This window comes from Gopherus evgoodei, chromosome 4 (genome assembly GCF_007399415.2).
Source record: "Gopherus evgoodei ecotype Sinaloan lineage chromosome 4, rGopEvg1_v1.p, whole genome shotgun sequence".
Classification (NCBI taxonomy): domain Eukaryota; kingdom Metazoa; phylum Chordata; order Testudines; family Testudinidae; genus Gopherus; species Gopherus evgoodei.
The window spans coordinates 52,964,196-52,976,689 of record NC_044325.1 but is presented as its reverse complement, the minus strand read 5'-3'; the positions used below and the strand labels follow the sequence as shown (position 1 = coordinate 52,976,689).

Here is a 12,494-nt window from a genome sequence, read left to right as displayed (position 1 = left end):
GGGCAGGGGTAAGGGAAGCGGAGCGGGCTGGGGCTAAGTCTCTCCGCTGGTGAGTGCAGGGAGCGATCCTTTCCCTGCACTCACGAGCAGCCCTCCGCTGGTGAGTGCAGGGAGCGATCCTTTCCTTGCACTCACGAGCAGTGGGAAGTGGAGCACCGGAGCTTGGTGCAGGCAGAGTAGAGCAGGGTGAGCCAGATTGCTCCACTTCCCGCTACTGCCGATGAGTGCGGGGTCGCTGGGGGAAGAGGTGGGACGGGGGCGGGTTGGGGGCGCAGCAGGGGGGAAGGGTAAGAGGCAAGGTGGAGGAAGATGTCTGGGGCTCTTTACCCCCTTGGGGACGGCCCTGCCCCTTGCAGGGGGCGCTGGCCGAAGGATAGGGCTGGTTGGCGGGGCTGGTGCTGCCACGTATGCAGCTGCCTAGGGCACCATGAAATTAGGGATGTAAATATCATTTAAAAAGTTAACTGATCAAACGATTAACATTTGCCCCAAATTTCATGGTGCCCTATACAGCTGCGTATGCCTAAGGACGACCCAGAGCATAGAGCCGCCGCGGGTGGTAGGAGTGCCCCGGAGCAGGGAGCTGCCACAGGTGTCCGGGGTGCCCTGGAGCTCCGAGCCACCATGGGTGGTGGTGGGATTCTTCAGCTCTGAGACAGGCCCCCCCCCCCGGTGTCATGCATATTTTTAGTAAAAGTGACCGCTAGCTCACGGGATTCTGTGAATTCTTCTTTATTGCCTGTGACCTGTGACTTTTGCTCAAAATATGGGTGACAAAATCTTAGCCGTAGTGATGACGAATGCGAGCACTGCAGTTTGCACAAGTGCAGTCCCATCAGTACCAGTTGGGGCTGTGGTACAGGACGCTTCGCAGCTCCCTTCACCCCGCCTCTGCTGGGATTCCGTGCGTCATATCCCGCCTCTCGCTACCCAGCGCCGGCTCTGCCCCCGGGGACGCAGCAGGACGCGCCCCTCGTCAGGCTCCTCGGAAGGTGGCTAGGAGGAGCGCGCATCACAGTGACCAGCTGCTAGGCGGCAAAAGCTGAGCGCCGATCACATCGATCAACAGCCGCGCGCAAATAGCCGACGGCCGAGACAGCCTGCCGGGTTCGGGGCGGGCTTTGGTGCCTCGCTTCCGGGACGCCAGCGGATGTTGGGGTTTGAATCGGGTGTCGGTTATGACACTGCTGAGCCTTGGGCGTGAGGCTCGGAGCTGGGGATGCTGCTCGCGGAGTTGCCGGGTGAGTAACGGACCCTTTCCGTTCCCGCCGGGACCTCCCCGCCTTCCGACTGTATCCCCGGGCGCGCCTCCTCTGGCCCTATCCCGGGGGGAGGGCGCTCCCTCTGGAGCCCCCTTTTTCCGACTCTATCCCCGGGGGGAGCTCTCCTTCCGGGACCCCCACTTCCTCTGATTTTATCGGGGGGGGGCGGCCTTACCCCCGACACCTCCCCTCCCCCCTTTTCCGACCTTATTCCTGGTGGGATGTTGTCCCATTGACCTCGTGTCCTCTGGCCTATGGCACTGCCGCCCGTACGCTGACACAGACCACGATCTCCCTCGTCCTACGGGCTGGGAAGAGGGTTTAACAGGCAGGGTAGGACCCCAGCCCCCTCTCCTGCCTCAACAGGGAGGAAACAAGGAACACGGGGCAGAAGAGACAACAAAAACCCTATCCCCAGAAGGGGGAAGTCCAACCTCCTCCCCAGAGGCAGAGCAAAGCCCCTCAGAGAGAGCGAGCGAGAGAGAGAGATTGTAAACGCATAATGCATCCCCAACAGAAATAATTCTCCCTTTTCCCTATGTAAGCTAACTGAAGCATCTCTGAGAGGATTGAATCTTTCATGGAAGATGCTATATGGCGTAAAGGCTGTATTTTATGTTAAACGTTTAAAAGATGCTCTTTAGGTCTGTTAGATTGGACTGAATGATGTCAGAGGAGCTTTTGTTAATCTTCAAACTGCTCCATGGAGACTTCTCCTGAAGTCTGAGTATCATTTGCTGAACAAATAGCCCAGTGACTTTCTTTCAGGACCTACCATTATGTTGTCACACACTACAATGTGAACTTAAGAGTCTTTCATATTTAAATTAAGGGGGCACCGTGTGAATTGAAATAGCATCTGTGAAAGCCCCAAATAGCACTTTGTTGTTTGAACAGAATGGAAAGCATCTTCCCTTTGTTCATTTATTGACATCTCTTTTATTTTAAAATCATAAAAATTAAGAAATTAAAGAACAGACTTTGTCAATTTGCAGAAGATCAATTTAGCCTTATTTTGAATGTGTTTTTCTCCAAGGGTATGATAATTTGCAGTAGGTGTCTTGAGCAGAAGCTGCTTTTAATGCAAATATGATGTCACTTCAGTAATACCGCTGTGTGAATAGCAGGGGTCAGATGCAGAGGGGAGCGGCTTGTGGGGCACAAAGTGGCCGTACTCTTCCAGTCTTGTCTCACAAACTAAGCTCTACCCATTTAAATTGCGAACATAAGATGCCACTCGCAATAGGCTGTGCAAATATTCAAAATAAGGTGCTTGAATGTGCCAGTGGGCTAAACTAGACTCGCGGGGCTTGGCTCCTTCTTGATTCTGGCTATGTCAACACTACACAGCTTTTAGTGACATGGCTGTGTTGCTACAGCCGTACTGCTAAAAGTTGTGAAGTGTACTTGTTGTTTGTTGGCTCTCCTGCCAGGTCTACACCAAGTGTTCTCAACCTTTTTCTTTCTGAGGCCCCCCACAACATGCTATAAAAACTCCAGGGCCCAGTGGGAGGGAGGGACTCTGGGCTGGGGGGGAGGTCCTTTGGGCACAGATGTAATTTGACTTCTATTTTGGGTGGGCGGGGCCAGCGAGGCTTGAGCCAGCTCTGCACAGCGGGATCTGAGGAGGGAGCGCTACCTCCACTCCCTGACTCATCTCAGCAGGCCACCTAGTCCATCTGGGTTGGGGTTCGGGGGGGGAGGGGCTCAACCAAAATGATAACTCAAAGGGGGAAGGGCTCAGCTCAAAAAGTTTAAAAACTGCTCAGGGAGAGGGGTAGCTAAGGGCTGTGTGCAGGCAGGGGAGTAACTTAGGGTGCAGGCAGGGGTAGATAAGGGCTGTGTGCAGGCATGGGGTAGCTCAGGGTGCAGGGAGGAGGGTCACAGCTGTGTGTCCAGAGGGCTCCCATGTGGTTCCAGTTCCCCGAGAGCTCTGCCAGCCACGAAGCCGCATCCCCTACCAGGCGGCTCTTACCTGCTGCGTGAGCAAATGGGGCTGGGAGCTGAGGAGCAGCTTCAAAGCCCTGTAGCAGCAGGAAACAAGGGAACGCTGTGGCTGCCTGCTCAATGGCACCAGCCAGAGCAGCAGCTGTCCCTCACTGCCTGGTTCTGGCTTCTTGCCTCTGACATGGCCGGGGAGGGGGAGAGAGAAGGAGGTGTGCCGGGTGTGGAGCTACCCTGGGACTGCCCTGCTCTTGCACTGTAGTTTCGGGGGAGAGGGGATGCAACACCCCTGTGTCCCCTCATCTCTGCTCAGGGCTTCTACCCCATGGGCCCCCCACTGGGGCTCCTGGCTTCAGCCCTGATTAGGGGGTGGAGGGCTCTGGGGATCAGGCTCTGGGTTTTAGCCGTGGGGCCCCACAGCCCCCCTGAGAGAGTTCTTGGACCCACTGTTGAGAACCGCTGATCTATGCTACAGAGTTAGGTTGACATAAGCTTCCTTGCATCAACCTAACTCTAAGCATCTACACTAAAATGTTGTTCCCGCTGATGTAAGTCACCCGCTATGCTGACTTAACTCCACCTGCACAAGAGGTATAATGCTTAGGTTGACATAGTTAGGGTGATGCAGTACTTTTGTCAAATTTAATAGCCTCCAAGGGGCATTCCACAGTGCCCCACTGTGTGTGCTCCGGTCACAATTTTGAACTCAGCTGCCTGGCGGCCAAGTACACATGTACATGTCTCTCCATTTTTAAAGCCCTGTGAATTTTTGAAATTCCATTTCCTGTTCCGTCTGCCTGGAGAGCTTGCTTAGCAACCGACTCCATGCTGCTAATATGCTCCTGCCTGGAGTACACAGGATGTGGTGGATTCTCCTGGGTCTGTGGGGAGAAGAGGCTGTTCAGGCACAGCTCCATTGCAGCTGAAGAACCTCAATATATATGAGCAGATTGCTCAGGACATAGGCTACAAGAGGGTCCCTCAGCAATGCTGTGAGAAAGCCAAGGAACTATGACAGGCATACCAGAAGGCAAGGGAGTCTAACAGTTGCGCTGGTTCAGAACCACTTTTACAGAGAACTGCATGCCATCCTCGGCGGAGACCCTACCACCACCACAAGGACCCGGGGGATACTTCGAGGGAGTTGGAGTGAGTAGTGAGGAGGAGTATGAGGAACAGGCCATTGGGGGAATCCAGTGACGCAGCTGAGCCGTCCTTACAGTCCAGCATAGGCAACCCTGATGCAGGGGAAGGAACCTCTGGTAAGTATGCAATTCACTTTGATATTGCAGGAACACATCTATTTGTTTACTCTTTTTTAATCATGCAATAAGAGATAGCAACTCTACCTCTATTGGTTATTTCACTATCTGCTTCTCATTTTGCTGTACAGTTAGGCAGAGGGGGCCCTGCAGAACAGTTTGTTTATGTGCACTGGGATGTCCCGTGAATCCTACGTAGAGATCTTAAGGAAACTTGCTTGGAGGTAGTCTGCAATCCCCTACTAAAAGTTTCTAGAGAGGGCTGCCTTATTTCTTCCACTGCGGCAGGAAACTTTCCAACCCCGCTCAGGAATTAATTCAGCAGGCGCCATTGCAGCACACAGGCTAGAAGCATAGGGACCCTGTTCTGCAGCCGGACACATGCAGGAACTATTCCTTTTCAGCTGTGGAGAATCGTGCTAATGTTCAGTTGCCCAGTCTGCATATACTCAAACCCCACTCCCATTATCCCAACTCATCCCCAAGCTGTACTCACCATGGCTGGGACTGCTGTCATGCTCTATGAATCCCAAGGAGAAGTAAGAATGTAGTGCTTGTAGCTTATGTGGATCAAGGGGAGTAAGTTGAGTATACCAAGTTTCCATTTATCTTGTGAATACAGTCAATGCACAGAAGTACTATTCTATCTTTTGCAGCTTGAAATGTGGCCTTGAAGTGCTCTCCATCGACACACGGCAGAGCAGCTCCAGCCAGATAAGAAGAAGGAAGAGGACACGTGATGACATGTTTCAGGAGATCCTGCAAGCCTCTCTTGCTTTGCCTATGAAGGACTGGGCTTAAAGGTTCACCCTCGCAGACAGACTCAACGGGAATAAAGCAGAGAGGAGAAAAGCACAGGAAAAGGAGAGAGACGTGCAGCAGGAGAAGCTAGCACTTCTCAAGCAGGAAACAGACATGCTGGTGACTCTTGTTCACCTACAGGTTCAACAGACCTGTGCTCGCCTCTCTCTGCAGCCCATGGACAACTGCATTCTCACATCTCCCTAAACCCCACCCTCCCCAAATTCCATGTGAAGTCCGGGGCTGCTGCAGGAGCCCTACTGCTCCACCCTTGGGGAGAGTGCAGACAATCAGAGCCATGCATATGCTGATGTGTGAGAGACACGATTGGTATATGTGTTTGTGAAATGAAAATAGCTGTTCTTTCCCCTTCAAAGGTTTTTTTTTCCCTGTGTTTATAAAGTTTCATTCAGTTATATGTCTATATGGGTTTGGAATAAAAGTCTTTGTGGAAATTTAAGTCATCTTTATTCACAACATATGCTGGCTGTGGCTGACATTCACAAATAATACAACATTGCAAATGGCTCTATTGATATTACTACATACACAGCACTTATTACAAGGTTCATACTGGAGTGCAAAAACCAAAGCCAGGCAGAGCACGCTACAGCAATGCACATCCTGCCTATTAAATGACCTTTCAAAGCCTCCCTGAGCCATACAGCTCCATGTTGAGCTCTTCTTATAGCCCTAGTATCTGGCTGCTCAGAATCAGCAGACAGCTTTTCCACCTCCACCCCAGCAGAAACTTTTCCCCTTAGCTTCACCGGTATTATGAAGCACACAGCTGGCAGTTATAACCATTGGAATATATATATACTGAGGTCTAATCTCATAAGTAACAGCAACTACCAGCCTTTCAGATGGCCAAAGGCACATTAAAATGTCATTCTGCAGCTGTGGAGGCTGTAGCTGTAGCACTCCTTGCTGCTGATGAGGTGGCTGGTGTACGGCTTCATGAGCCATGGTTGTAATGGGGTAGACTGGGTCTCCCAGGATAAGTATTGGCATTTTGACATTGTCAGTGGTAATCCTCTGGTCTGGAAAGTCCCTGCTTGCAGCCTTCTGTAGAGGCCTGTGTTCTTAAGGATGTTGTGCATCATGCACCCTCCCTGATCATCCCACACTGATATCGATAAAATGCCCCCGGTGATCCACCAGAGCTTGCAATACCGTAGAAAAGTAGCCCTTTTTGTTGATGTACTCTGGCACGATGGTCTAGTTCCAAAATAGGGATATGTGTGCCATCTGTTGCCCACCACAGTTCAGGAACCCCACTGCTGCAAAACCATCCACTATGTCCTGCACATTGCCCAGATTCATAGTCCTTCGTAGCAAGATGCAATTAATGGCCTTGCACACTTGCAACATAGCAGCCTTCATGGTGGATTTCCCAACTCAAATTGATTCCCGACTGATGATAGGCAATATGATGTTACAAGCTCCCACACAGTGATTACACATGGCTTCTCCACTGTCAGGCCTGCTCTCATTTTGGTGTTGCTGTGCCAGAGGACTGGGCGAGGTCTGCACATACTTCAGGAATGTGGCATTGTACATCCAAAAGTTCTGCAGCCACTGCTCATCATCCCATGCCTACATAACAATTCATCCCACCAGTCAGTGTCTGTTTCTTGGGCCCAGAACTGATGCTCCTCCATCTGCAGCTGCTCTGTGAATGCCTGCAATAATCTTGAATGTGCTGTGTCTCACAGCAAGCTAGCCTCCAAGGAGTTGTCATGTTGCCATGGTTCTGTTGTGGGATCAGGTGCATTGTACACACAGTAGTGCATAGCTGTTCAGGATCCATGCTTTTCACAGAGATGGCTGACACGTGAGCTTGCTTTTGAAAAGAGGCCAAAACATTATGGGATGCAGATAAAATTATGAGATGGAGAAAACAGCATCATGGAATGTTGAAACCATGTTCCCAGTCACCCCTGTTCAACTTGTTTGCTTCCATGAGGCATTGGAAACCTTTCCCAAAACACCCTACATTAGATGATGGCGAGTTGCACAGTGTGATAACTACCCACAGTGGACTGCTCTCTGCATCAGTGCAAGTGCTGCCAGTGAGGACACACACTGCTGACACAAGTGTAGTGTGGCCATGCAAAAGCGACTTAACTGCGACAGATGTACGTTGATGCAACTTCCGTCGACTTAATTTTGTAATGTGGACTTGCCTTTTATTTTGAAACCGATAGCTTAGATTCTGGAGAACAATGTAGTAGCTAGCATTAGAGAGGTGCCATAAGTATGGGCTGTTTTTGAGGTTTGGTATATAGTAATTGTAGGTAGGCATGACACTAAAATATTGGAAGACCAGTAGCACAAAAACAAGTTAAATCACTTACTATGTACTAACTTGTCTAGCATTTCCTTAGGTTTAGTTGTTTTTTTCCCCAAGTAAACATAGTTCTCTAGGAAGTAGACTCCAATTGCAAGGTATTGTAAACCAATTTCATTTTTTAAAACAACTTTTGTTTCTGTATTAAAGGTACAGTCCTTAGGAGCCATCTTACCCATTGCCTGCACGTTCCCATTTCTTATAGACTTCAGCTGTTGATTAAATGTGGGAAGTATTTGATTTCAAAATTAGTGGCAGACTTGAGGATACAATAATTCAGGCAAAATAGTTGGCTACTGTCTCACTTTTGTACCCAGTGGGCAATGATTTAGACTCCAATCCTGCAACTAGATCCATGCAGGAAAACCTTTGCATCTGTGTGGAACCCCCACTGTGGTTGGGGGCTTTGTGCACAGGCAAGGTTTTGCTCTCACAGATCCTTAATCTGTGAATTAAAAACTCCAGGCACGCTGCACTGAGATAAGAGAGCAACCCACTGCTTTTGGTAGCCAGTTCCTCCTCTTCTCCTCCCCAACCCAGAAGAGAGAATGAAATATTAAGTTCTGGCATTTGTGCTTTTCATTGCCAACCAAACCAAAGCTCCCTCTATCTATCAGGATTTTTCACCATTTCATTAAGCCATAGGGTACTGACATCTGGGATCCTCTTTACCTGTACAGATGGTCCCTCAGTTTGAGTGCCCTAGAAGATTGAAGACCTTGAGTGTGCCAGTGGCCATTGCTGAGTGAGAAAAAACATCTTTCAAGAGAAGTTCCAAAGAGGTAAGATACTGTTTTAATCTCTGTTCTTGACTCCGTCACCAAAGAAGGGTGGGAAAAATAACTTTGTTGTAGATTATCAGATTCAGTTAAATTGTCACTTGATGCCATTTCTGCCAGTCTTGATTAGCTGATTTGTTTGGCAGCGTAAGGGCATAATAATTGTGATATACAGTATGTAGGTGTATAACCTGAAGTTAAAATTGTCTAAAAGTATTAAAATAAAATGAGATTGAATAAAAAGGTTGACACATTCAGTTGTATAACTAGTGATTTCAGATTATTCCAAGCACAAGCCTTCACTTCTATAGATATTCCTGCACCAGCAGATGGATTACATGACCCAATAGGCCTCTTCTATGTCTTTCTTCTGATTCCTAGAAATGTTACACAGTTTTCTTCCCATGTGTATTGCCAGCAGCTCCTTGAAGAGTGGCTATAGTTTTAAGCTTTGTTGCATGTTTCTTGTTCAGTCAACCAGCATTTCCCAGATATTTGGAAGCTGAGCCCTTAGTAAGGAAAATGAAGTTAACTGCCTTTAGCCCTACAGTGGTGTAAAATGTGAACTGGTCTATCCAAAATAATCGGTCACTGTCTGTAGATCTTCATAATGTGATATTCCTCAACTTTGTTGTGTGTATTGATCATTTTTAAATGATTGGGACAGTTCATACCTTAAATCTAATCCACACTATCTGCAGCTTCAGGGAGACACCACTGCATCAGTTATACTTGGATCAAGTTTTCTTCCTAAGCATAATAGCTAAAAGTTCTGGAGAACAATTAAGGCCTATCCATACCCTACCTTCCTCCACAGCTGCTACTTCGCATCCCACATTTTGGGAAATGCTGTAGTAAATATTAACAAAATGGAACAGATTTCTTCCTGGTGTAACTCCACTAAAGTCCAGTGAATTACATCAGGGAAGAGTGTGGCCCAGTGTGTTGTGTGGTGTTTTTTGCAGAAACTGAAATCTTGTCAGTTAATTTTAATTGAGAACAAATTTGCATTTAAATGCATAGTTCACTAGTTTGATAGGCAAACTGCAAGGTCTTTGACAGCGTGTTTGTAAAAGTATCTTTGGGAAGAGGAAATAAAACTTGTTCATGGTTTGGGTTCCCAAATGCTGGGGAAGTCAGAGGCAAATTGCCTTAATGTTATTGTTAGAACCCTACCAAATTCACAGTCCATTTTTGTAAATTTCCCTGTCATAGCATTTTTTTAAAATCTTGCATTTCATGATGTTGTATGTAACAAAGCATGAACATGTATTTGAAAATGGCAAAATATAATCTTGTAAAGCTCATGATGAACCCCCTGCTCCTCCCAAAAGAGTGACAACCCCCCGCTGGCACTGGCTTCAGAGCTGGGTGCTCAGCCAGCAGCCACCGCTCTCTGGCCACTCAGCTCTGAAGGCAGTGCCACTGCCATCAGCAGCACAGAAGTAAGGGTGGCAGTACCATACCATGTCACCCTTCTGTGCTGCTGCTGGCGGTGCTGTCTTCAGAGCTGGGTGCCTGGCCAGCAGCCGCTGCTCTCTGGCTGCCCAGCTCTGAAGGCAGCACAGAAGTAAGGTTGGCAATACTGCAACCCCTCTACAATAACCTTGTGACTCTCTTTTGGGTCGGGATCCCCAGTTTGAGAAATGCTGTATAGTATAGCATAAAACACAAAAGATCAGATTTCAAAGGGGAGATCAGATTTCACCTTTTCAGCCTTTATCCTTTTCAACTTTTACCTTTCAGAGTGAAAGATAAGTAAATTTTAATTTTTTTAGGACTTTGAGGCCATCTTGGAAGCATTGTAAAAGGAAACATTTAGAAGTAGGTGATTTAGTCTCTCAACTTGTTGAGTTTAAAATAAAATTGGATTAAATACAGTAAAATGCAATGTACCATCCTCAACAAACTGAATACTTTGACATCTTGTTTTTAATTTCCATAGTAAACAGCTAGAAGAAAGGTAATAGAATGAATGAAAATACCCTCTGCCACTTCCAAAGCCCAGGTAAGTAAGGCTATTTAAATGATTTAGCACAGTGGCTCTCAGCCTTTCCAGACTACTGTACCCATTTCAGTGGTCTGATTTGGCTTGCTTACCCCCAAGTTTCACCTTACTTAAAGACTGCTTGCTTACAAAATCAAATATCAAAATACAAAAGTGTCACAGCACACTATTACTGAAAAAATTCTTACTTTCTCATTTTTACCATGTAATTATAAAATAAATCAATTGGAATAGAAATATTGTACTTACATTTCAGTGTATAGAATATAGAGCAGTCTAAACAAGTCATTGTCTGTATGAAATTTTGGTTTGTGCTGACTTTGCTAGAGCTTTTTATGTAGCCTATTGCAAAACTAGGCAAACATCTAGATGAGTTGATGTATCCCGTGGAAGACCTCTGCATACCTCCCCCCTCCCCCCCGAGGTACACGTATTCCTGGTTGAGAACCACTGATTTAGCTAACTTACTGTATTTAAACATTTACAGAACTTGTAGATGCTGCAGTTAGGGTGACCAGATAGCAAGTGTAAAAAATTGGGATGGGGTTGGGGGGTGTAATAGGTGCCTATATAAGAAAAAGCCCCCAAAATCGGGACTGTCTCTATAAAAATCTGGTCACCCTAGCTGCAATAAAAAGGCAATTATTTTAATGTAGGATTTCAATTTAAATTCAACAGTGTGACTCCAGCATGTGGCTTGGTAATACAATGTTTTAAAAGAATGGGTGAAATTTCAGTAGTAAAATTGTGTGTTGAAACATGATTCCCTTCAGAGTGAGTTCAGGGTTGCATGATATTCTTGATGACTTATTTCCCTAATTTTGATAAAGGCTTCCTGTAATTATGTTTAATTTATTTCTACTGCGGGTCAGAATTAAGGTATTTGAAATTAATTTGTCTGTTTTTAGCTTTGTTAGTTTTTGTTAGTTTTGTGAATTTCTTGGTAACCTTAGTAGTTTGTTTTTGTGTTTGTTAAATCCGAGGTGTTCTTGAATTTGCTAATGGATCTATTTCGAAACACTTGTACATTGTATGAGCATTTCTAAAATGTGACTTAATGCAGTCAATGAAACCCCTTACACTGAATCGTGTATTGCTGAATGATTGCCACACATACATATGAAAAAGCAATGAACTAAAAAGTAGTAACACAGGTCTTCAAGTTACTGCACTGTGGATCCCATTTCTGGTCTCCATGTGCCCCATCACAGGTGAAAATGTTTTCTATTCTACCATTGCCAATAGGGGTCACGCATATGCTCTTCGTGGCCTTGTGTCCCCTTTCCCCAGGGCTTAAAGGGTACAGCAACCACCACAAAGTTCCTTCTTATCATGAGGCAAAGTCAGAACAACATAGTGTCCCTTTGTAGTAATCTTGTTACTTAATAATTTGTTTATGCTTAGTTACTAACTTGCTTGTTACTGTTTCAAGTAGCATGTTCTCAGTAGGTCACAAAAAAAAAAATCGCTTGTGTCAGAGCCACGGCTTCAAGCCATGTCCTCCTGTGGGGAGATCGCAACAGATGTCTTTACTGTCTGGGTGAGGAATCTGTCATGGTTAAGTGTGCAGTTTGCAACTCCTTCAAGAAGTGCGCACACAAGGAGTGGTAGTCCAAACTGAAGCTTTATCTTAAAGGGAAAGGTCCATTAGAGTTATGTCTGACTCGGCACAGACCTGATACAGAGGCTTCTGTTTTCCCAGCTCATCTTTCCAAGGCTTCTGTCACCAGAAGCGTAACACCTAATTCAGGAGCAATTAAAAAAGATTCAGGTCCATTGGTGCAGTCGGAGACCCTTGATCTCCAAGGGCTCAGAGAGTCTGACTCTGTTTCCTGGCACCAAGCGCTCTCTTTGCTGCCGGGAGTGCAGAGTTCTTCAAAGGATCTGTGCTAAGAGTGCAGAAGAGTGCTGCCATGATGCACCTCTGCACAGAGCTGATACAGAAACCTTCCTCTACTTCTTCAGTTAAAAGATCTCAAGGAAAGAAGAGCTCAAAGAGTCATGTGACTTCCTTCTCATAAGCACTGGCTTCAGCAGCACCGTCACTCTCAGCATCAGAGTACCCAGGACAGTCTTCTGCAATGC

At 46.7% G+C, this 12,494-nt stretch overlaps 1 protein-coding gene across 1 annotated transcript in view; it reads left to right on the top strand.

Moving 5' to 3' along the window:
* The first annotated feature begins 1,087 nt into the window (after window positions 1-1,087).
* Window positions 1,088-12,494, top strand: part of G2E3 (G2/M-phase specific E3 ubiquitin protein ligase) — a 64,867-nt gene continuing 53,460 nt past the window's right edge. Inside the window, exons 1-3 of the mRNA XM_030559351.1 lie at window positions 1,088-1,241; window positions 8,303-8,404; window positions 10,347-10,409. Coding sequence (XP_030415211.1) covers window positions 10,373-10,409 — 37 coding nt within the window. The 5' untranslated portion in view covers window positions 1,088-1,241; window positions 8,303-8,404; window positions 10,347-10,372. The remainder of the gene's footprint in view (window positions 1,242-8,302; window positions 8,405-10,346; window positions 10,410-12,494) is intronic.